The sequence below is a fragment of the Zootoca vivipara genome, chromosome 4, assembly GCF_965207765.1.
Source record: "Zootoca vivipara chromosome 4, rZooViv2.hap1.1, whole genome shotgun sequence".
NCBI classification, from domain to species: domain Eukaryota; kingdom Metazoa; phylum Chordata; class Lepidosauria; order Squamata; family Lacertidae; genus Zootoca; species Zootoca vivipara.
Genome location: NC_142587.1, coordinates 90,355,797 through 90,381,454, shown reverse-complemented (window position 1 = coordinate 90,381,454; position 25,658 = coordinate 90,355,797). Strand labels below are relative to the sequence as shown.

At 46.6% G+C, this 25,658-nt stretch overlaps 1 protein-coding gene across 1 annotated transcript in view; it reads left to right on the top strand.

Annotated features, from left to right (window-relative positions):
* The window catches only part of TYR (tyrosinase), a 63,782-nt gene that overhangs the window by 6,603 nt on the left and 31,521 nt on the right, over nucleotides 1-25,658 (top strand). Inside the window, exon 2 of the mRNA XM_035116603.3 lies at nucleotides 20,082-20,298. Within this exon, the coding sequence (XP_034972494.1) occupies nucleotides 20,082-20,298 (217 nt within the window). The remainder of the gene's footprint in view (nucleotides 1-20,081; nucleotides 20,299-25,658) is intronic.

Genomic DNA, 25,658 nt, shown 5'->3' with positions numbered 1-25,658 from the left:
ATCATTTTTTCAATACAACAACCACAAAAGAAACATACTGTACAACATAAACCATAATAACAATAATAACACAATTTGACAATTAAGATTTGAATACACTGATATACCTATGACTACACCTTTTAAAAAAATAAAGTCTTTATTGATTAAAATGATTAAAATGAAGATTTACAAAAAAGCAATCAAGGAAAAAGGAAAAGATAAGAAAAGAGTAAAGTAAACATACATACACAGATACAATCACAAAACATACAAATTCAAACACTCATACTAATACAAACACATTTCTCTTTCTACTATTTACATTATTTCTACTTTCCTTTGACCTCCAATTATACTTGCTGCATTATATATTAACTGGGTACTTCTGCACAGTTATTTATCTTAGTTACCTTTTTCCTTATTTTATTCATAGTCTCTATCATATTTGTCGTTTCATATAATAATTAGTCACCTTTTTAACAATATTTTCCCACCTCTCTTTCCTTCCCCTACTTCCCACCACTATCCGCCTTATCACTTAAATATTCGTTCAAGATTTCTTCATTATTATCCATTTTTATTTTGTGTCAACATGCAATTCGTTCGTATGTAGCTAACCTGTCCATATTATCAATCCATGTGCTCAGTGGAATCTTTTTGTGGCTCTTCCGATTCATCAAAACAAGGTTTTTTTTGCTTCTAATATAGCAGGGTACATCTCTCTTTTTTTGACCCCTTGAAACCATTCTTAACCTGAGGTACCACTTTAGCTAATGGAGCCTCCCGCTGCCACCGCATGATTTATGTTCTCATCCTGAGGTAAAGTTCTTAACCCGAGGTAGTACTTCCAGGTTAGCGGAGTCTGTAACCTGAAGCGTTTGTAACCCAAAGTGTTTGCAACCCGAGGTACCACTTACAGGGGAATCCCTGCTTAAGTGGGGGTTCCATTCCTGGCTACCCCATACACCCGTGGGACACACAGAAGTCCCAGTCCAGTCCACCCCTGCCTTGGCCTGCTCCCACCCCACCCCACCCCACCCCAAGCCACCCTATTCCTCCCCTGCCCTACTCCCTTTCGGCTCAGAAAACGGTGCATGTTCCAGAGGTCATGTGCGTGATGATGACACACATGTGAGGGAGGGACCTGTATTGCAGTCATGCACATGTCAGAGGCTTCCATTCTTCATCCATATAAAGAAAAGGTGTTAATATATCGAGTATATTGGACTCCACAATGTTTGCATAGATATGTACTGTCTATTACAGACAGGCGCTGGAGTTTGAATGCTGAGAACGCCTCTTTTGAGACACGTGACGTGGCTTGGTGAATTCTGTTTGGTCTGAATCAGTTACAGTGGTACCTCGGCTTGCGAACACAATCCGTTCCGCGGAGGCGTTCGCTCGCTGAGGCATTTGGGCGCCGAAGGCACACTTCTGCGCATGCGTGAAGCACCGATAGAGTGCTTCTGCGCACGCGCATGCTGCGCAGATCGCGTCTGCGCATCTGACGCTGCGGAACCCGGATGTAAACACTTCCGGGTCCGCGGCATTCGTAAACGGAGGCGTTCGTAAACGGAGGTAGGCATAAACCGAGGTTCCACTGTACAGAAATGTTGTACTGGGGAAATCCGTGATATTTGCAAGTGTCCGTGTACTTTTAAACTATATTCCTGTAGTATGGGGATTAATGGCTGCACAACAAAAAATGGATTTTGTGAGCTCTTATGGTGGCTAAGAGACTTACACTTCAAGCTTGGAAAGATAAACACCCACCATTTTTTTAATTTTATTTTTTTGCAATGGTCCTCTGACCAGGCTACACTCAAGCATATTTCAAATGGGCATCAATTTTGTGTTGATACCCGTGTGCGCAACTGCAGGGCTGATATCAGCTTAAAATTCCTGAACTGTACCCGCAATGTGGATTGGTGGTCTATTGTTATATTATTTGGTTATTATTGTTGCTATCTATTTCCTTCTTTTTTCTTCTCGTCTCGTTTTGTTTCCTTCTTTCTTTCCCGTGATAAATCTGCAAATAAAAAATTATTGCTTTTTTTAAAAAAGGGGGGCAATTCTATGGCAAGATCTGTTGGGATGAGCAGTTTAGGATGAGCAGAAGATCTCTAGCTCAGTCGCTGTTAAGTCCCCAACTCTGAGTCAGCTGAAGATACACTGGTTTAACTTGCTCACCCTGCCTCAGCCTGGGCTGCTGTAAATCCCTGGCAAAGGGGCAATGGCGGAGCTTTATGCTCAGGCAGTGGGGCAGAGAGCAGGTGGGGACTGGGTTGGTGTGTATCCTAGGGGCGGGGCGCCCAGCACGGGTGGGGGGGGCACCCACGAAGGCACCCTGCCAGGATCGAGTTGCCGGGGGCGGGGCACTCCCCCCGCACTCCTCTTCCTCCGTCAGTGCAAAGGGGGAATTCCAGGGGTGTGACTCAGATGGGACCCTCAAGAGAAGAATTAGGCTGGATCCTAAGCCCTTTCAGCTCAGTCACGTGGCCTGGCTTGTTTTCCTTTCGGCAGGCTTAGGCAGGGCAGCAGCTGCCCCACCGCTGAACAGGGTTTTGATCTATCTGGTGTAACTTAATGCCAAGTTACACCAGGTGGCGCTGTGCGTTAAACCACTGAGCCTAGGGCTTGCTGATCAGAAGGTTGGCGGTTCGAATCCCTGTGACGGGGTGAGCTCTCGTTGCTCGGTCCCAGCTCCTGCCAACCTAGCAGTTCGAAAGCATGTCAAAATGCAAGTAGATAAATAGGAACCGCTACAGCGGGAATGTAAATGGCGTTTCCGTGTGCTGCTCTGGTTCGCCAGAAGTGGCTTTGTCATGCTGGCCACATGACCCAGAAGCTATACGCCCGGCTCCCTTGGCCAATAATGCGAGATAAGCGCGCAACCCCAGAGTCCCTCACAACTGGACCTAATGGTCAGGGGTCCCTTTACCTTTACCTTTAATGCCAAGTTAACCTACACCAATATGCTTTGCACCAGCTTCTTGTGCATAGGATTGATGACTGAAAAGCAGGGAGTGGGATCTTCCCAAAAGACAACAACAACAACAACAACAACAACAACAACAACAACAACAACAACAACAACAACAACAACAACAACTTGTTATTTATACCCCGCCTATCTGGCTGGGTTTTCCCAGCCACTCTGGGCGGCTCCCAACAGAATATGAAAAGCACGACAAAACATCAAACATTAAAAACTTCCCTAAACAGGGCTGCCTTTAGATGTCTTCTAAAAGTCTGGTAGTTGTTTATTTCTTTGACATCTGATGGGAGGGCGTTTCACAGAGAGGGCGCCACTACCAAGAAGGCCCTCTGCCTGGTTCCCTGTAACCTCACTTCTCGCCGTGAGGGAACTGCCAGAAGGCCCTCAGAGCTGGACTTCAGACACTCCTCCAGGTAACTCTCCTTGCAGGCATAATAAGGACAAGGGTTCCAAAGAAGATGGCAAAACTATTTATGTATGTGACAACCACAGCTAGAAAATAATAATAATAATTTATTATTTGTACCCCGCCTGTCTGTCTGGGTTTCCCTAGCCACTATGGGTGGCTTCCAACACAGATTAAAAATACATTAAATGCACAGAAATGGAAAGGAGAGCAGGTTGCAGCAAAGGAAGAGTGGCTTTTGAAAGTGATGGACTATGCAGAAATGGCAAATCTGACAGTGATATTAAGAGATAAAAATGATGATTTTTTTTTATATAGAAGACTTTAAAAAAAATACTATAGTCAAATGAAATTGTGGGCAGGATTTGAGATAAAAGAAGCAGAAGGGAAATGATAAAATAATTGCAACGGAGATTTTATCTGTTTTGTAATAGATAAAGATATACTGTAGCAGAAAAGGTTTGAGGATAAACACTGCAGAAGTGGAGGTGGGAAGTCAATTTAAGAAGCAATGCAACTATTTGCACAAACTTGACATGAGTCAGCAGTGTGATGCAGCAGCTAAAAAAGCCAATGCAATTCTGGGCTGCATCAATAGGAGTATAGCATCTAGATCAAGGGAAGTACCACTGTATTCTGCTCTGGTCAGACCTCACCTGGAGTACTGTGTCCAGTTCTGGGCACCACAGTTCAAGAAGGATATTGACAAGCTGGAACGTGTCCAGAAGAGGGCAACGAAAATGGTCAAAGGCCTGGAAACGATGCCTTATGAGGAACGGCTTAGGGAGCTGGGTATGTTTAGCCTGGAGAAGAGAAGGTTAAGGGGTGATATGATAGCCATGTTCAAATATATAAAAGGATGTCATATAGAGGAGGGAGAAATATTGTTTTCTGCTGCTCCAGAGAAGCGGACACGGAGCAACGGATTCAAACTACAAGAAAGAAAATTCCACCTAAACATTAGGAAGAACTTCCTGACAGTAAGAGCTGTTCGGCAGTGGAATTTGCTGCCAAGGAGTGTGGTGGAGTCTCCTTCTTTGGAGGTCTTTAAGCAGAGGCTTGACAGCCATCTGTCAGGAATGCTTTGATAGTGTTTCCTGCTTGGCAGGGGGTTGGACTGGATGGCCCTTGTGGTCTCTTCCAACTCTATGATTCTATGATTCTATGATTTGATATGAAGATTATTGTGAAAAAGAATTAAAAGAAAATTATACTAATAATGCAAAAGTGGGGAGCAGGCATTAATGCAGTTCAGTGAGACATTTCAGTCAGGCAAAAGCAAAAGCAGTCAAGATGTGCATTGAGCAGAGAAGGTATTGCTTGGGGCATGTCCGCTGGGGGCCACATTTCACACATACACACCCCAAGTCTGAGGTTTACCACTCCTGACTTAGGCAATTACAAAAGATTCCTGCAAGTTTTCACACAACCCATTAAACAGCTTTTGATCCCTCTCACATTGGGTAAGTTCAGAATTCAGGGAGATTTCTTGCAACTCCCAGCAGTGTAAACAAGAGGAGAATGCACTCGAAAATGGGGTGGAGGGAGAGAGATTTAATGCCAGAAGGCTGTCAAGTCCAGAACAAAATGAAGAAGAAGAAGAAAAGGATGAAAGAGCTAGGAGGCACACTATTCAGGGCTTTGTGGAAATTCAATGGGCAAATAAGAAGCAAAAGCATCTTTTTTAAAAAAAGAAAACACTTTCTTTGACTGGGGAGTCTCAAAGAAACAGCTTTTTAAACTACAAAAATATAATGACACTTACACGGGAGATCAGGGAGCACTCAAGACTTGTTGTGGATTTGTTGTTGGGGGGGGGGGGTATGTGAAGTATATCCATTTCAAACTCTGCTTCCCCTCTTCGAAAGAAAGGAGAGCCTACTTTATTCCGTGGAGATGTTGCCATGGAAACAGCGATAACTGTGAATGCATGCTAAAATGCTGACTTCTCCCCCACTCCGCATGCATCCCAACCTTTTCCTTTTTCCCTCAGCCAACTGTTGTTACTCCTCTGCATTTGCAAAGCATGCTTCCCTCGTTTAGGGTCTTCGGAGGTACCTGCTCCTGCGATCAAAACTGTCAAAAACAGTTTATGTTCCCACACACAAACACATCCCTCCGAAAGCTAATCTCTTTTTTAAAACAACAACAACAACATGGATTTCATCTCCTCTCCCACGCTGCTGGACTGATGAACAAAGGGGGACTGAGGACTGAGGAAAACCTAGAAGCACTTTTTATTTAATTTTTTTTAAAAAAAATCTAACGCTCCTAAGAGATGCAAAAAGGCATCACCTCCCATTTCACCCTGTATTAGTAACACACAGCCCTGTTGCTGTTCTGCTGCAATTTGCCTCCCGCCCACCTCGTAGTCTGCTGTGGCAAAATTTCAAAACTTACATCACTTATGTAATTGACCACATCATCATTGTGCTATTCAACCCATTCATTGCAAAGGAAATGCAATACAAATTAGGAGTAGGGGAAGTAATCAGTTCCACACCATTTTCAGACGTAAAGCAACCAAAACAATAAATACTGATTCCGGACATGGGATGGATAAGTGAACACCACCAATTTCTGCCAGAGACACCTGGCTGCCCCCAAGATTGAGGAGTCCTGGCATGCGTCATGTGCATGTAACAACATGCAAGAGCCGTGCACACATTGCCGCATCATCTAGATACAGTGGCACTTCGCAACGAAAAAATCGCAAGACAAAAGCGTTTTGCGATTTTTGTGAAGACTCGCAAAACGATGTTGCCTATGGCCGTGCTTCGCAAGACGAAGTAGCCTCACCACCCTGCGCTCCAGAGGAGGCTGCGGTTTGGATTCCGACGGCGACGGGAAGTGAAGCCGCCGCCTCCGCCGCCACCGGCTGGCCCTCCGGCTGGCCCGGGTGGGCAGCACAGCCGGCAGCAGGCCTCGTCTGCGCCTCCCCACTGCCACGCGCCTGCTTCGCGACAGGAAGTGAAGCTGCTGCTGCCGCCGGCTGACCCTCCGTCTGGCCCGGGTGGGCAGCACAGCCAGCAGCAGGCCTCATCCGCGCCTCCCCACCGCCGCCCGCCCGCTTCGCGATGGGAAGAGCCTTAAAAACATCCGGCCGTGGCGGGTGAGTCGGCACCTTTTTTTTTTTTGCTTTTTTTTTTTGCTCTCTTTTTTTGTCCATAGGAACGCATTGATTAAATTTCAATGCCTTCCTATGGGAAACCGCGCTTTGCAAGACAAAATTTCGTGATACGAAATGACTCGTGGAACGAATTAATTTCATCTTGCGAGGTACCACTGTAAGGCCAAACACTCTGTAGGATCTGATTGCTGAAGCTGTGATACACAACACTAGGATACACAACCTATGACTTTCCAACGAAGATTGAAGGGGCCAAAGACACACCAACTCCCACAAGTTGGCACACCCAGCAGCGGAGGAAGCCGCTTGGGCACCTGGGGCGGCACGCCCAGGTGCAGGGTGAGCCGCCCATAGGGGCAAGGCGAGGGTGGGGCACACCGTGGGGCCTCCAGAGTCTGCCTGCTTCCTCCCACTCAGCTGCCCTACAGATAGGGGGGAGGCAGCAGGCAGAACATTTGGGCAGCACAGAGCGTGCCCACGCCCAAGCCACTGCATCTCTCCCAGGAGAGACGCGTGGCTCAGGCGTCCTGTAGGCCCCGTGGTGAGTGCCACCCAGTATTTTGTCACCCCCTCAGTGGTGACACCCGGGGCAGAACGCCACCCACCGCACCCTCCTTCCTCCGCCCCTGGGTACACGTGATTTCTGCTCAGTCTCAGATCCGAGAAGGCAGGCCAATGCAGAATGAATTTAGACAAAAGGTCTGTTGTCAGGATGCTGTCAGCGACTCCCAGCTGGTTGCCCAGGAAAGTATAAAGACAAGGGAAGGTGTCATACTGTCCCTTTTTATTCAGCAATGACAGGGAGAGGCTATAGAATCCAGCCTCTTAGATAATGGCATTTTCTCGAGTAAATCTCCACCTCCCCGTCTCTCCCACTTCCTCATTCATCACTTCTACGGGTGCTGCTACATGCCCTCTGTCTTTGAACTCTTTGCTCTCCTATTTTCAAGGCTTGCTGGGTTCTGGGAGAGGGGGGCCTGGAATGCTTTCTAAAGACACCATATCTGTCGGCTGTCGCCCCTCTGCTGCCTCCTCCTCCTCCTCCTCCTATTGGAAAATAATATATATGATAAGAATAATATTGGAGAGAACTGAGTATTGAAACTTGTTTAACCTAAATGGTATATCCCAGTTTCCAGTGGCCCTTTAAAGTATGCTTCACGCAGAGTATACACAGTCAGAAGTCGACCTGGCTAAGAAAACACCACCAAGAGCATAGGGAATTAATCTCCCTTATATGAAATCCCTTAGTAGCTGCACACTTGTAAAAGTATGCAGATGAAAATACAAAGTGTTGGGTTTCTTTAACTGAAAAACAAACTGACTCTAAAGAGACTTTAAACTAAAGATAAATGCTTTCTCTCTTAGCAACATTCCAACCTTCAACCCATTCCAAACCTCCCACAAACTCCCACATAACTCCCATTAAACTACCCAAGAATTAACAGCAAACTAGCATTATAACTAAGCAATCATACTAAGATTCAACTTGGAATCACTTAAACTGAGAACAACTGAGAGAGTGATCTACTAAGAGATGAATCAAACTGAAAGATCTAACTAAGAGATACAGAAGGCTTTTTGGCAGAGCCTTATATGCAAGAAGCAGAGCCCACGCCTGTGAGCAATTAACAGAAACACCGGCACCTGTTTCTCTTAAACAGACAGTATTTACATTAGACCGGCTCTAAAGTAACTTGACTATTCAAAAAATCCAACACTCTCCCATTATTTCCCATTCCCCCCCCCTTCTGCCTCTGAGCTGTGACCTCCCACAAACCCCTGTTGTAAATCTAAACTGCCTTCCTCTCCCTCCTCCCTGGAAGGGTTAGGCTGGGGAGACGGTCTCCACCAATCCTTCTCTGCCCAGTCCCTGACACCTGTTCAGGCATTCACTTAACCATATGAGGGCGTTGGGTATGTTTAGCTTGAAGAAGACAAGACTGAGAGGTGGTATGGTAGCCATCTTCAAATATCTGAAGGGCCACCACATGGTAGCAATCAATGGATTCAAATCACAAGAAATGAGATTTTTGACTAAATCTCAGGAAGAAATTCCTGATGATAAGAAATGTAGTTGCAGCACATGGCTCCCCCTAAGAATCATGGGAACTGCAGTTTTATCCCCATGGTGCAACCATTCACATCCCCCTTAGCAAACTACAGTTCCCATTATCCTTTGAGAGAAGTCATGTGTTTTTACAGTATGGTGTGTACAAAGTCTTAATGGCTTCCCTGAGATGGAGAACTCCATCTTAGCCTTACTCAACAAAACATGCTTAGAAACCATTTCAGACTTTGGGCTGAACGTATGAAGATCTGCAAAGAAACCCCCAATGCCCAGGTACATTGGGGTTGCTGCTTGTGTGCACACCCCTGCCACACCTCCACATTCTATTTTTTAAAAAATTATTTTTATTGGATTTTACATAAAGAAAAATACAGAAATATAAAACAATATCATCAGATCTTGTTTCTTCAATGTTCTTCACTTATAAAAGAAAAATACCCACATTAATAATCATACTTTTCAACTCTAAGTCTAAACATTTCGGACTTCCTCATCCCCCCTTCCTGAGTTCTCAATAATTCACTAATTGTTGCAGTTGCCAACTCAAAACTCACATTCTTTCTTCCAAATTATAACTTCTTTTTAACCATTAACTCTTCATACTTCACATTGCCTTTATTACCCAATATTCTCTACCCTTTCACCCAAAAATGTTCAAAGTTAATTAACAAACTCTTTTACCCCCTTTTTATTCCCACCCACAAAACTAAGTCTACCCCCTTTCCTTGGAATCGGTGTCTCCAGAGATTTCAGCCAGCTCCTTAATACATTCCAAATTCAGACCATTTTTTTTTATCAACCAATAAAAATTAATACAATTCCCCCTCACCCCACTCCTGCTCTGTCCCAATCTAAATTTTGCTGAACCCTTCCCCCCCCCTGCTGTATTCCCAACACTTTATTTCCAATCTCACACACTTCCACATTCTAAACTCTCGTATGGTCCGGCAAATTCCTGAACAAGGCTAAAGATTGTTCTCATTCACACTCTTTTGAAAATGACAGATTCCGAGATAATGTTCCACAATATGCTCTGCTTCCCCTGCAATCTGAATGAACAAAGGTATTGAATGCTAGGGGACCATTGGCAGCCGTAAAATTAGAATTGATTTCATACATTTGTTGAATGCCTTTAGATGGGTGCGAAATGTTTGCATACCTATACTTTATTTATAGAGAAGAAAACATGGTTATAGGAAGGTTAGAATAGAAGTCAGGGTGGGCGTTTCTTTGGAGGTACGGAGACTTGCTGGGGAGAAACACTGTTGTCATACCAACATGAATCAAAGGCCAGATTTTGAATTGCTTTCCTGCATGGATTCTGACAGTGACACTGTAACAGGAACAAAGGATGCTGCATTATATACCAGAGTCAGATCGCTGGTCCATCTACCTCAGCAGACATTGAGAGGAAGAGGCTCTCAAAGCAGGAGTCTTCCCCACCTCTGCTTGCAGACATCAACAATTGAACCTATGACTTTCTCCCATGCAAAACATGTGCTCTCCCACTGAGTAAATAGGTAATCAGTTATGTTTTACTCAAGTTACTCACCAAAATTGCAAATGCTTGTATGTATTACCATGTATTTAAATTTGATTGGTTGGTAACTGAATTCCAGAGAGTTCTTTAGCAGTTCTCATGTGATTGGCTAACATTGGTCACATGGGAGGTATCTAGTGAAGGAGAGACGCCATTTTATGTGAAGCAAGATGACTGTGTTTTAGAATCCACTGTGAACACTGCTAAGTTGAACAGAGTGTCAGAGTGCTTCTTCTCTGCTTGGAAGAAAGAGAGCAAAGCTGCAGGAGAAGATAAAATTAGAAACCCTCACCTAGGAGCTGCAAGGCAGGACCTAACTGAGATACAGAAGGCTGAAAGTGCTGAGCTCTGGAAACAGGAAAATACAGTTGTTTGGAAGTTAGAAGAAGAAACCATAAGCCCATGTGACTGTAAATATTATAGATTCAGGAAGGTAGCCGTGTTGGTCTGACACAGTAGAAATATATATACATATACATATATACATACATATATATATATATATATATATATATATATATATATATATATATATGTATAATGTCCAGTAGCACTTTGGAGACCAACTAAGTTTGTTCTTAGTGTGCATGAAAGCTCATACCAAGAACAAACTTGTTGTTGTTGTTTAGTCGTTTAGTCGTGTCCGACTCTTCGTGACCCCATGGACCATAGCACGCCAGGCACTCCTGTCTTGCACCGCCTCCCGCAGTTTGGTCAGACTCATGTTGGTAGCTTCGAGAACACTGTCCAACCATCTCGTCCTCTGTCGTCCCCTTCTCCTTGTGCCCTCAATCTTTCCCAACATCAGGGTCTTTTCCAGGGAGTCTTCTCTTCTCATGATGTGGCCAAAGTATTGGAGCCTCAGCTTCATGATCTGTCCTTCCAGTTAGCAGAACAAACTTAGTTGGTCTCTAAGGTGCAACTGGACAATTTTTTAAATATGTGTGTGTGTGTGTGTGTGTGTCTTCCCTTCCGAGTCCCGGACTGCAGAATCTGGGACCGGCAGCCTTGTGCCACCGGAAGTTGCATCGATGTATCTTCCGGTGTCACTTTGCCCTTCTATGGGCACCAAAAATGGCCGCCGCCGACACCGGAAGTTGCATCTATGCACTTCCAGACATGCGTAGATGCGACTTTTAAAGCCGGCGGCAGCCATTTTTGATGCCCATAGAAGGGCAAATTGGAAAGAAAAAAAATGGCCGCTGGCAGGAGAAAATAACGGAGAAAAACGGGAGACGAAGTGATACGGGGGACCACCGGGAAAAGGTAAGTAAAAACGGGGGTTTCCCGGGGAAAACGGGGTACTTGGCAGCTATGGTGTGTGTGTGTGTGTGTAAATAAACATTATGTTTTAATTCATCCATAACAATAAGTTTCTGCAAGTAAAGTTTTTGAATGCTAAAGTCTGGACATTGGCTTAATGTCTAAAGAAGGGTTTCAGTCATTTGAGCTTCTTAGCTGCGATTTCGCTACTCTGACTTCAACATTGACATGAACGGACATGATGACATTCGACCCGTTCATTTCAGTGGGTCTGCTCTGACTAAAGCGTAGTTGAATACCACCCTGAGTTCCAATGTCATGATTTCTAAGAACATAAGAAGAGACCTACTGGTTCAGGCCCTTCTTGTCCAGTCCACTGTGCTCACAGTGGCCAACCAGTTGCCTCTGGGAAGCCCCAAAATGGGAACTGAGTCCCTTTCCCCTCCGCCCCCCATGGGATTCAGAAACATTACAGCCTCTGACAGCTGAGGCAGAACAAGGCCATCAGGGTTAGCAGCTGTTGAAACTCTTTTCCTCCGTCAATTTTCTTTTAACATCATCCAAGTTGGTGGTTATCATTACATCCTGTGAGAGCAAGTTCCATAGTTTAACTATCACTGTGTCAAGATGTACTTTCTTCTGCCTGTCCTGAATCTTCCAAAATTCAGCTTCATTGGAGGTCCGTGTGTCCTGGTATTATGAAAACTGCAGAAAAACAACTCTCTATCCACCTTACCCAGTGTGCAGAACTGGACACAGTTCTCAATGTGAAATTTCATTATCAGGTCACTGTGGGTTGCATCCAATGGTAGTCCCCACGCAGGGTAGGCTCAACTATATTTACAGTGTTTCCGTTCCGCTGCAGTTCAGTGCCTGCTGAATATTACGTTTTCCATCTCACTGTCTGCTATTTAACCTAAAATGAGTACTATATGTAAGTTATGCATATCTCATAAAATGTATGCCTTTCATCTTAATGTATATGGCCTCTATTTCAGTGCAAAGGAACTGTGATTTAAATTGGGGGTGGGGAGTAATCAATTGTGCATCATTTTTGGACTGAAAACAACCACAACCACGTATGACAACCATTAATTGTTGGACTGATTTCTATTCCAGAAATGGGACGAATAAGTGAACACTGGCAATGTCCACTTTTGCTTCCACTAGAATTCTCCAACTTCCTTTGTCAACTCTGAGTGGGGCTAACATTGAATAAAGTAAAATATTTCTGTTGATGCAACCTAGAATTGCACGAGCTCTTTTGCCACTGCTAATTCACGCTTGGCTTGTCGTCTACCAAAACCCCTGCATTCCTTTTCACAAACACTGCTGTGAAGCCAAGCTTCAACCATCCTATATTTGTATATCTAATTCCTCAGCACCACCACACACCCACCTAAATGCAAAACTTAACATTTGCCTCTACTGAAATTCATTTCTCTTAGCTTTTGGCCCAGTTTCTCAACCTGTCAAGATCATCTTGAATCTTGTTTCTGTCTTCTAAGACACTAAAAACCCACAAGACATCATTTTCAATCACAAGTAGATGTGATAGGAAAATATCTCGCAGCGGCAGGAAGATAGTTATTTTCATATACACTATGTGTTACATAAACCCACGATCATAGCAGGGGTTGTGAGTGCAGAAGGAGGGGGAAATTGATATTCTTTGCACTTATTTTATTGATTTATTGACTTTTTAAAATTTATATCCTGCCCTTCCTTCCAACGGAGCCCAGTGCAGAAAACAAAAAATGATGAACCATTAAAACATCTTAAAAACAATTCCAGTTTAGATTCACATTGTTTCTCTATCCCCCAAAAAAGGCTGTTTGAAAGAGGAAGGTCTTCAGTAGGCACCAGGAAAATAACAGGGACTGTGCCTGTCTAATATTCCAAAAGGTAGAAGCCACCACACTCAAGGCTTGATTCCTACATTGTGGATCTCCTGGTAGAGTGCAGCAGTCGACCGGGTGCATAAGAAGTGAGGATCTTTCAGGCTTCCTGGTCCCAAACTGTATAGGGCTTTATCTGCAAAAAAAAAACAGCACTTTAATCATAGCCCAGGATGTAATGGCAGCCAATTACAAATCCTCCATCATTTCTGGGATAAAAATAGGGACGTCCTATTCCATCATCATCACCACCACCATCGACATAATTTTTTAAATTTATACCCTGCCCATCTGATTGGGTTACCCCAGCCACTCTCAGCAGCTTCCAACATATATAATAAAACTACACAGGGCTGCTTTCAGGTGTCTTCTTTGTCTTGGGGGGTCACATACTCCATACCCTCCAACATTTCTCCTATGAAATAGGAACATCCTAAGGCAGTGATGGGCAACCTTTTGAGCTTGGTGTGTCAAAATTCGCCCAAAAACCGAGCATAACTCAGGTGGTGTGTCACTTCGAGAAAGAAACCATAATTTCGTGATATTTATAGTTTAAATAACAAAAAATGTATAATTGTAATATATAACTGTATTTAAAAAACTAAAAACTAATTATTTAACCAAACCAAACCAAAAACCCCTTATTTATCACAAAGTGCCCAGAGTTGTGGAGCTTTTTTGGGGGGGAGATGCTGACTGTTATGTACTGAGCTGAATCCTAGAACAATAGGATTCAGAATCAGCGGGAGCTACCCAATCCAACTCCAGGTGGAAGTGAATCCGCAACCTGATTGGCCTGCTGGAGCAGCCAATCAGGCGGCTGGCAGAAGTGAATCTGCTACCTGATTGGCCTGTAGGAGCAGCCAATCAGGCTGCAGGCAGAAGTCAATCCACAATATAATTGGCCCACAGGTGTAGCCCTGAAGTAGCCAATCACGCAAGGCCCATTGTGTAAATAATGTATATAAGCAGATGGTTTTGGGAAAAGAGCCATTCGTCTTCTCTTCTTCTCCTGGATGAATATGAGCTGAATAAAGAGCATGAAATTCACTCTCGACTCCGAGTATATTTCACTGGCGACGAGGATGGGATCCTGCTGAGCTGACCGCCACCACGCACTGCACCGCAGCACCGCCACCTGCTGCACCGCTGCATCGCACCGTGCATCCAGGCTTCAGCTCCAGGACCCAAGGAACCCAGAATGGCAACCGACAGCAGCTTCTTGCCATTCAAACCAGCATCAGGAGACTGGGAAGGGTACGCCGCCCGTTTCAACTTCCTCCTGCAAGCGAAAGAAGTCACCAACGATGCCATGAAGAGGGCGACATTCTTCAGCGTCTGTGGAGAGGAGACGTTTGAAGTCGCCCGGGCTCTCCTGGCACCTAGAGATGTCGCTACCGTCTCTTACAAAACAATAATGGAACGGCTGAAGGAGCACTTTTCACCACAGCCCTCGGTGGTAGCTTGCCGAAATGCCTTCTACGCAAAGCGGCAAGCCCCGGGGGAAACCATAACTGGGTTTGTGACCTCCCTCCGCCAAGCCGCCCGGTTATGCAACTTCTCAGAGTTGGAGAACATGCTTCGTGACCGCCTCGTCGGTGGCCTGAGGGACGAGATGTTGCAACGACGCCTCTACGCCAAAAAAGACCTCACGTTCCAGATTGCTCTGGAGGAAGCCCTGGCAACCGAAGCCGCCGAGAGGTCAACGCAAGAGGCACGACCGGCCCCGCCATCCCAACCGAGGGTCTACCACGAAGACCTCACCGACGAATCCGAATCTGACAGGGAGGAAGTACACCGAGTACAGCGGCGCACTCAAGCAGCACACACACCACAGCAGCCTCGACGAGAAGGAGGGAACTGTGCAAGCTGCGGGGAGAACCACGAGAGGAGGACCTGTCGTTTCCGCAACGCAGAGTGCAGGCAGTGCAGAAAATTGGGACACATCGCCCGGGTGTGTCGGGCTCGACTCACCCGTCGACAAGCATCAGATGACCGACCCAGGAGCCCCAGGTCACACGGCACCATGCACCAAGGCAACTCGACGGAGATCACGGACTACCAGGTATTCCAGTTGCCCCATCCCAGCACAGAGAAAATTTATATAGAGGTACAGATAGAGGGAGCCCCATGCCGCATGGAGTTGGACACGGGTTCAACTCTATCCATAATCTCGGCCCGAACATTAAGGGAACTGTGCCCTAATGGGGGTCCCAAACTAAGGCCGGCCCCATTCACCCTCCGGGACTTCCAGAAACGTAAGGTCCCTACAATGGGGGTGGGGACCTTCAGGGTGCAATATCGAGGGCGAAAGCAACAATTGGACTTGCTGGTAGTTAAGGGCCCCTACGTTAGCTTACTGGGACTGGCATGGTTTGGACCTCTGGGGCTAGCCGTTACCGGGGTGAACCGCACTAGCTTACAAGTGGACGTGGACGCCATATGCAAAGAGTTTCCAGGGGTTTTCGATGGGGCATTGGGACGATATACAGGACCCCCCATTGCCCTACAGCTAGACCCCGCTGTACGACCCATCAGGCACAAGGCCCGCCGGGTCCCGTTCGCCCTGAAACCCCGCATAGACGAGGAATTGGACCGGCTCGTGGAGCAAGGAGTGCTGGAGCCGGTGCCCAACGCCCCCTGGGAAACTCCAATTGTCACACCCGTCAAGCCTAACGGTTCGGTCCGCATCTGTGCAGACTACAAATGCACCATAAACAAGGCTCTCACGGCCCATGCATACCCAGTGCCAGTGGTCAGCCATGTCCTCGCCACCCTGGCTGGGTCAAAAATCTTTGGCAAACTGGACTTGGCCCATATTTCACTGACCAAAGTTTTTGGAGGGTTTTTTGGGGGGGAAAGTTGCTTTGCTTTTTTTGGGGGGGTGCCCCAATGCTGCTGCGCTTTTGGGGGGGAGGGAAGAGAACAGAAATAAATGACGAATAATACCTTTGCTGGAACTAACACGCAGCACCGACATAGTCTGCCAAAGCGCTAAAAACCCCCAGCACAGAACGGTTTAAAAAATGAACGCCGTTACACCCAATCACTGTCTGCCAAAGCGCCAGAAAAAAACAGCACAAAAGGGTTAAAAACCAATCTCTGGCTAACAACAACAACAACAGGATCCGGGTTTTAACAGAGGAGACAAGCTGTAGCGTGAGGAGGAGCGGGAGAACAAATGGGGGGGGGGACAACAACAACAGCATGAATGGGCCGATGGGGCGTGTGGCAGCAGTGAGGGCTCTGCACATCACGTCTGACACGCGTGTCATAGGTCCGCCATCACTGTCCTAAGGAAATGTGGAACATGCCAGGATCAAATCAGAAACCAGGATGGCTTCTGTCCCTGGAAAATAGGGACACTTGGAGTGTCTGGACATGTATTCAGCATATGCAGCGCTGTATCTGCTCTGCTGCAGTTCGGCTTCTGGCAAAAACAATTAGCTACCTGCCATATCTATTCATACCTTGTGGGCATGTCCACAGTCAGAACCTCAGGGGGTTTAAAAATAGGTACAGCTCTAATTCTGAATGCAACTGTCGCAGTTGAGACACGATACATAAGGATTCTGTAGTTGGATGCATGTATCCCCATGTATCAGATATGGTGGCCTGGCAGGTGAGATTGAAACTGCACCCTCCACCTATGGGGAGTAACTGCCCCACCTCTGGACAGCCCCATTGCACCAGCATGGATAAGTAGACGCCATGTATGAAAGAAATCAGCTCTGTTAGGTTCGATTCACACTTGTTCAGTTCTGAGCTTTAATGTACCGTGTTTCCCCTTTTTTAATACGTAGTCAAAAAGTAAGCCAGGGCAGCCATTTTAAGCATTTGAGAAATATAAGACATACCCCGAAAATAAGACATACCTCCATGCCTGCCAGCTGGGGGCCTGGAACCAGCTGCTGCAGCGTGGAACGCTCAGCAGCGGCGGGCAAAGCAAGGAAGTAGAGCGCGGAGATACAGATAAGTTGTAGCGGGGAAATCAGCTGTTCCTGGCTCCTGTAGCACGCGCCTAGTGAAGTCAGCCCTGAGGGAAAATGGCGTTTAAAAACGCCTTTCGAAGTGATTTCAGCTTGCCTCCATGCCACCCGGAACCGGCTGCTGCAGCGCGGAGCGCTCAGCAGCGCCGGGCGGAGCACCCAGCAGCGCCCAGGTGGAGCGCCCAGCAACACGGACGGAGCACTCAGCAGCACCAGGAGGAGTGCCCCACCGTGCCGGGCGGCGGGGTGGCAGGCTTCCTTGGCAGGGCCAGGAAAAGACGAGGCCGCTGGCTCGGGCGCTCCTGAGTCCTGACCCCAGCCGCTTCCACACGGCAGCAGCATAAGAGCCGTGCGGCCACATGGAGAGGCGAGCGCCCGAGCAGGAAACGCGCTCTCTGCAAAGCTCTGCACTCACTTCATCCGCCCGACGGGAAAGCGAAGTGGGGAAGAGAAAAAGAGAAAAAACCGAAGCGGCTCTTTTTCTCTTCCCCACTTCGCTTTCCCGTCGGGCGGATGAAGTGAGTGCAGAGCTTTGCAGAGCGCGCGTCTCCCACTCGGGTGCTCGCCTCTCCAAGCTCTGCACTCGCTTCATCCGCCCGACGGGAAAGCGAAGTGGGGAAGAGAAAAAGAGCGGCTTCGGTTTTTTCTCTTTTTCTCTTCCCCACTTCGCTTTCCCGTCGGGCGGATGAAGTGAGTGCAGAGCTTGGAGAGGCGAGCGCCCGAGTGGGAGACGCGCGCTCTGCAATGCTCTGCACTCACTTCATCTGCCCGACGGGAAAGCGAAGTGGGGAAGAGAAAAAGAGAAAAAACCGAAGCGGCTCTTTTTCTCTTCCCCACTTCGCTTTCCCGTCGGGCGGATGAAATGAGTGCAGAGCTTTGCAGAGAGCGCGTTTCCCACTCGGGCGCTCGCCTCTCCATGTGGCCGCACGGCTCTTTTGCTGCTGCCGTGTGGAAGCGGCTGGGGTCAGGACTCAGGAGCGCCCGAGCCAGCGGCCTCGTCTCTTCCTGGCCCTGCCAAGGAAGCCTGCCACCCCGCCGCCCGGCACGGTGGGGCACTCCTCCTGGTGCTGCTGAGCGCTCCGTCCGTGTTGCTGGGCGCTCCACCTGGTTCCGGGTGGCAGGGAGGCAAGCTGAAATCACCAAGCCTTAAGACATCCCCTGAAAATAAGACACCGTGTGTTTTTTTGACGAAAAAAAGTTATAAGACGGTGTCTTAAAAAGGGGGAAACACGGTAGGATACGATTAGGGACATTTAGGTTTATATCCAGTGGGTCATGAATTTTTTTGCACCTGTCTGTTGTTCAGATGTGCCCACCCTAGCCCCCTCCATTTCTGAGTTAACGTGTGAGATGGCCTCTGGTCCATCGTCATTTGTTCATTCAGTTTCCAGTGTCTAAGTATCTCCTTTGTTGCGGGTGAATAAAACAGAATTTCAAAGAGATGATCATCATACTAGGACATGAACTAACCCACCTTGAGAATTGCAGGTGTTTTAAGAATTACTTCTTTAACAAAATTCCACATGTTCCTTCATGTGTCATGGCTGGAAGTTATGGGAAGGACAAGTGGATCCTTGTTGTGGTCGAAAAAGTCGCAGATTTCGAATCTGATCGAAGGAAATGCCCTTTCGCTTCATGCGTAATGAAACAGCAGAATGTGTTTCCATGGTGAAACAAAAGCTAACAACTCTGTCAGATTCCAGCAGGGATTGGAGATCCATATTGGTGAAAGGGGGGGAGGGGCAGAACCAAGCTGTGTAATGATGCACTTTGAGAAGGAATTAAGAATTCTCCTGCTTCAGAGCTAAAACCTCTGACTGAATACGGATTATGGTGAGATTTTAAAAGAGTAGATTATCTCACATCTGCCTGTCCTGAGGTTCTTGCATGTCGGTGGAAGCATCTGGTGATGGTCAACGGCAGATAAGGGGAATTGAATTATATTGGCCACAGGTCTAGTCCCGTGCATAGAATCATAGTGTTGGAAGGGACCTCCAAGGGTCATCGAGTCCAACCCCCTGAAATGCTGGAATCTCAACTAAAGCATCCAAGACAGATGGCCAGCCAACCTCCCCTTAAAAATCTCCAATGAAGGAGAGCCCACCACTTTCCGAGGGAGTCGATTCTACTGCCAAACAGCTCTTACTTCTAGCCATCAGAAAGTCCTTCCTGATCTTTAATTGGAATCTCCTTTCTTGCAACTCGAAGCTATTGGTTCGAGTCCTATCCTCCAGAGCAGGAGAAAACAAGCTTGCTCCATCTTCCATGTCACAGTCATTTAGATATGTGAAAATGGCTCTCATGTATTCAGTTTATTCTTTTTTTTTCTCCTCCAGTCTCTCCCCCGATCTCCTTGGTAAATGCAGGTATGGATTATACGCCAAATATCCTCTCAATAAATTAAGCCTGGTAATCTGCAGCCTACAATTCCCATTAGGTTTGTCCATAATATGCATTTAAGAAAGTGTACTCACTTGCATGCAGTGTACATTCAATGCTGGATGCAGGCACCTTGGGGGACTATTGTATGCGGGGCATCATTCCTATACTGTTCCTGTCCTACACTATTTGTCAATCACAATGTCTTCAAAAGTTGGGTTACAAATCGAATAAATTTGGTGCAAATGGATAGCATTCATACTTTGACCGGGATCTGATTTTTTGGCCCACAGATCCAGTATATAATGTTTGGGTAGCTTTGCTTACATGCACAAATCTCCTTAACTGAAATGGGGCATCGGAACTTCTAAAAGCAACCTTACTTCTCAATGCACTGGTTGCAATACTATATGTGTATCTCATAGGTGATTTGCAGCCGATCAGAAGAGTACAACAGCCGCCAGGAGCTCTGCAATGGCACCAACGAAGGTCCGGTGCTTCGAAATCCTGGGAACCACGACAAAGGGAGAACCCCCAGGCTTCCATCTTCAGAAGAGGTCGAGTTCTGCTTAAGCCTGACCCAATATGAAGCTGGGACCATGGACAAAATGGCCAATTTCAGCTTCAGGAATACTTTGGAAGGTAAACCATTTTTCTTTCTCCTTCCTATTGTGTGACAGTTGTGTGCACAAATATTACACCTGCCCCCAAATAAAGCTGTCAAGGTTGACTTCAGAGGAGCTCTTCTTTTTCGGGAAGGGATTTTCCTGGTTTAGTGCAAGATCCTTGTGTGAAAGAATAGACATTTTGTATCGGGGTTTTGTTTGTAAAATGGTTGGTTTTGGTGCGCAGAAGGCTCAAGTATACTGGAAGGTTCAAAGCAGAAGGGTATGCTTTGCTCAGGGAGTAGTTCAGAAGAAGGTCAAAGGTTCATCCCAGGAATCTGCTTGTTAAGGAGCAATAAAAACCTAACTCTATCCAGGGCCGGCTCGCCCATTGACTCCAGTGGCGCGGGGCACCTGGGCGCTGAGGGGGGCGCTGAGGGGTGCCCCAACAAGTGGAGAGCTGCACGGCAGCCTCCCTTTTCCCTCCACCAGCCGCGCCGCTCAGGATCTCCGCTCAGGGAGGTAAGGAGGGATGAGCCTAGGATGAAGATTGGTTAAGCTAGTAAATAAGTGCCTAATGACAAGGTTGTATAGTCAGAAACTTGAAGAGTTGGAGTTAGAAATCTGCCAGAGAGGAAAGGGGCTGATATACTTTAAAAGAATGTAAATACTGGGAAGTGTTAGAGAATTGCTGGGCACTGCAGGAGGAAGTAACCAGGAGAGGACCATGGACCCAGAAGCTGAACTGATGGATGCAAATTGATAATTGGCTTAGTTAAGGAAGCAGTCTAGAAAAGTTATAGGGGAATGCATTTTTTCACTGTTGAGTTTTCTCATTCAATCTTATGAGTAATTACTCAAACTGTAAAATTAACTTCCCTTCCTAAAACTATTGTATCAAAAAAAGGTGTTACCTTATTAAATCCTTCAGTAAAAGCATAGCTGTCGAGTTCTCCCCCTTTTTAAGGGAAATTCCCTTATGCTGAATAGGCTTCCTTGTGAGAAAAGGGAAAACTTGACAGCTATGGTAAAAGCTTATTTTTGGTGGGGGGCATGAATTGGTCTGAAGCCATTTTATTTACTCCACATCTGTGTGCAGTACTACTCTACCTAGTATTGGGAGTAGGTTGGGCCCGTTGAAATCCAGATGGTTTAAGGGCTGTTTAGTGGAGGCAACCTGAGAAAAACTAAGTGATGGCACTGGTGAAGTTAAGAGGAAAAACAAGGGGTTGGTTTGTTTGGTGTGCTTGCCTCCCATTCTTCTCACAATGCAAGCTAAAGCCCATGCTATGGGCAAATAGAGCTGGTGTAAAGATCCTGGCTCGCTCTGAAACTGGAAACCATTTCTGACAAAATGCAAAGTGATGGTTAAGTAGAGACATCTTGGTTGAACGAAGCCACACTGTGATGGAGGAGCAAAAGGGTTGTATACATGGGCAAAAGGCTTGCTTATATCTTGGCTGATTAAGATATATCATCTAATGTCTTAGTTGCATGCCAAGTCTGTGCTATGTGAAAACCTTCCACTTGTGGATCTCTGGATCCAACCCAATGCGTCCTGGTAATTAATTGTACAAGGAAGCCTGTAAACCAGAAACATATTGCTCTGATTTCATGGGGTATAATTGCCCAAATAACCGATGCCACGGTTCCTCCTGCACAAATTGAAACATCTTCATGCAGCTGCATAAGAGGCCGTAGATCATGACCAAGCAGTAGCCATGTAAGAATCACAACTGCCAAGAATGTAGGCTGAGGCTGAGATTCAAAATGCTACTTCAAGTACGCCTAACGCTTTGAGTACTCTCAGCTGGATTCTGAGCCTTCCTTAGTTCTAGCTCCTCTTAACCACAGGGATTTCATGCCTTAGGAAAATGTCCTTACAGTCCAAAAAAGTGACGTCATAAGTGGCTTGAGGTGGGCGTTGAACGGGCACTGTTCGAGAAACATAAACTGTTTTCTAATCTTACCCTTATAATTTCAGGACTACATCAAGGAGTAACTGCATTCAGTATATTGTCAAAGGGGAAGGGTGTTGATCACAAGAACATATGCTTGATGCTACTGTTTCACATCCCAGTACCCAAGCTGCTGTTAGTACTGCTAGCATTACAGTTGGAGTGTGCCACCACTGGTCTGATGGTCAAATGTTTGCAACATTGACAAGAACCAGTGTGGTGTAGTGGTTAAGAGCGGTAGACTCGTAATCTGGTGAACCGGGTTCGCTTCCCCGCTCCTCAACATGCAGATGCTGGGTGACCTTGGGCTAGTCATACTTCTTTGCAGTCTCTCAGCCCCACTCGCCTCGCAGAGTGTTTGTTGTGGGGGAGGAAGGGAAAGGAGAATGTTAGCCGCTTTGAGACTCCTTCGGGTAGTGATAAAGCGGGATATCAAATCCAAACTCTTCTTCTTCTTCTCCCCTGTGCTCAAGCCTGGTCAGTGTGTACGGAGGTCCTAGGCTGCCAAGATGACAATACGCCACTCTCATCCTCACTGTGGTCCAAAGGAAAGCAGAGCAATGTGTCTGTCACCAGCTTAGCGGCAGGAACTGCCAGAAAGAAGTGTACAAGGCAACATCCAACTGCCTTAGGGACTCCGCTCTGGATTTGTGTAGGGTTTACTCCTTGGCCCTTTCTTCTCCCATAGATATGCTGCAAGGCAGTGGAGGTTTAGGATCAGAGTTTTCCTTCTCCTAAATGGGCTACCTACCCAGGTTGGTGAGCCCTGTCTACCCCTCACTTCCCTCTACAACAAGTGCAGAAACTACTTTCTTGATCATGTGGGAATGTTGATTAAGGTAGGAGAGAATATATTGATTAAATATTATCCCTCTTCATTCACGCTAGTGAGCAAGCAGCAGAGCACATTGATGGATTCATTATAATAATTTAAACTAAGCAATCCAGTCTGGATTGGTCCTGGTAAGTTTCCCCTTGATAATAATAAAACGACTGTCTTTTTTGAAAGTAAGAGCAAAGTTTACTTACATTCAGTTCACAGCAGTAATCTGAAGGCAGGCTTTATCTTGTGGTTACAGTTACATTTGTAGAGAAAAGAAGGCTGAGCTATGCCTCGGACTTTCTACCTTGTGGCTTCCATCGTCTGTAAGGATGAGCCATGTGCTGGATAAGAGCCAGAAGAGGACTCCAAAAAGAGAAAATGGAAAAAGGGAAGATGATTGTGTAGCTTGGCCTTTAACAGGGTCTGCTAGGGTCATGCCCATCTACCTGGTCACACACAAGGGGGGGGAGGAGGAGGAGGAGGAGGAGGAGGAGGAGGAGGAGGAGGAGGAGGAGAGTTTGGATTTGATATCCCGCTTTATCACTACCCGAAGGCGTCTCAAAGAGGCTAACAATCTCCTTTTCCCTTCTTCCCCCACAACAAACACTCTGTGAGGTGAGTGGGGCTGAGAGACCTCAGAGAAGTGGGAGTAGCCCAAGGTCACCCAGCAGCTGCACGTGGAGGAGCGGAGACGCGAACCCGGTTCCCCAGATTACAAGTCTACCGCTCTTAACCACTACACCACACTGGCTCCAGAAGAGGTATTACAGGAAGTCCTCCCTGTCTGGAGCCACATTCCCCTGTGTGTCCACTCTAGGCATCAGGAAAATGTTGTACTTGACTGCTTCAGTGATGATACATCCCACAGATCATTGGATACAGTGGTGTAATTGCAGCATTATAGATTTCTCTCCTGTTGCTCCATGATAGGACCTGAATCAATGGATTGGACTACACATTAGGAGGAATTTCCTGAACGTTTGAGCTGTTTGATTCTATTGTAGGCTTCTGTGACGTGGAACGTTCGTGGATTTTTCCGAGCATCATATTAATGTTTGTGTTGAGACAAACTGTAGACACACATGCAAGTTTGCCATTCCTTTCGAAACATACACAATTGTGAAAGTGCATCTTGGCAATCTGGTGGGTAAAGATGCAACCAGTGTGTGGGAACTATGATGACTGTGCTTCCAGTTGTTGGCAGATGCCACTGTAATCCTTCCCCCTCCTCCTTACAAAGCTCCAGGGTGAGGGCAGGAAGCCTTGACCATCACTGCTGATGTCATGTGATACCATCATGAAGCCAAATCAGAGTGAGGACAGTGCTTCTTGCCTTCACTATGGAGGAATTGTCAAGGTCCGGTGGGTGGGTGGTTGAAGCCCTGGCTGAGGACGTCGGGACCAGAGGCAAGATGGTGGTGTAGAAGCAGGAACAGGTGTAGGGCTGAGGGTCCAGCAGCAGGCAGTCGCAGGGTCAAGGAGCAAGGCAGAGGCCAAGGTCTGGGAGTGAAGGAGCAAGGCGTTGGCAAGGCAAAGGTCCAAGGGTCGAGGATCAAGGTGTCGGCAAGGCAAGGGTCAAAGGGTTGAGGATCAAGGCGTCGGCAAGGCAAGGGTCAAAGGGTTGAGGATCAAGGCGTCGGCAAGGCAAGGGTCTTTTATCCCTCCCAGCTCCTGCCACCAGGTTCAGTGAGGTATCACGTGGCTTCACCTAAGTGACCACTCCTTGCCTCTCCAGCACAAGCTGAGGTCTTCACCTGAGTGGCCACTCCTTGCTTCTCCAGCACAAGCTGAGGCAGGCCCCAGTCGTGCAAAGCACTACAGGCCCCAGAGCCTGACTCCTGCCCATACTCCTGACAGGAATGTAGAGAGAAAAGAACGGCACCTGCCAGCAGCTGAGGGCTCCCACTCTCAACCAGGCTGTGAAAGAGTTGCCAGAATTGGTGGGAAAGGTGCATTGGAGCAACTTCGTGAAAATTTTTGCTCATCTCCCCAGAGCTGAAAGGAAAAAGTTCAGCAAAGATCTTTTCCCAGTTACATGCTTAGATTCAAATCCAGTCAAAGTTAAATGCTTTCAAGGACACCTCAAAACCCACCAGCAATGTTACCAGGGGCACCAAGTACAAAAGGGAATACGTTATATTCCCTGTTGTGATTATTAGGGATGGGAAAGAAACTCAACTTTTGCATGCATTTTAATAAGATACTACCTAATTTTCACTTTTTGAACCAAAATGTGAGCCAGAACGATTCTTCTTTGAAAGTCAACCCCCCCCCCAAATTTTGCAATGCTGTTGCCCAACCAAGCAATACATAAGAATGCACAGAACAGGAGAAAGTGTGTATAAAAAGGGCACACTTATAAAAGGGGAAAGTGTGCAAAACAATACATACGTTAGTGAAAGCAACATACCCAAATGCTGATCTTCGTTCCAAGCAAGCCAGACTCTGGGCAAGAGTTTTAACCCCTGGAATCTCTCACCACTCAGTGACTGGGGTGGGGTGGGATGGAGCAATAATAATTACATACTGATGTGGAAAAGTGGCGAAGTGAATTTAAAACTGGAAAAACGAGAACCAGAGAGGCACCAAAACAACAGATCCATCCATCCATAGCTG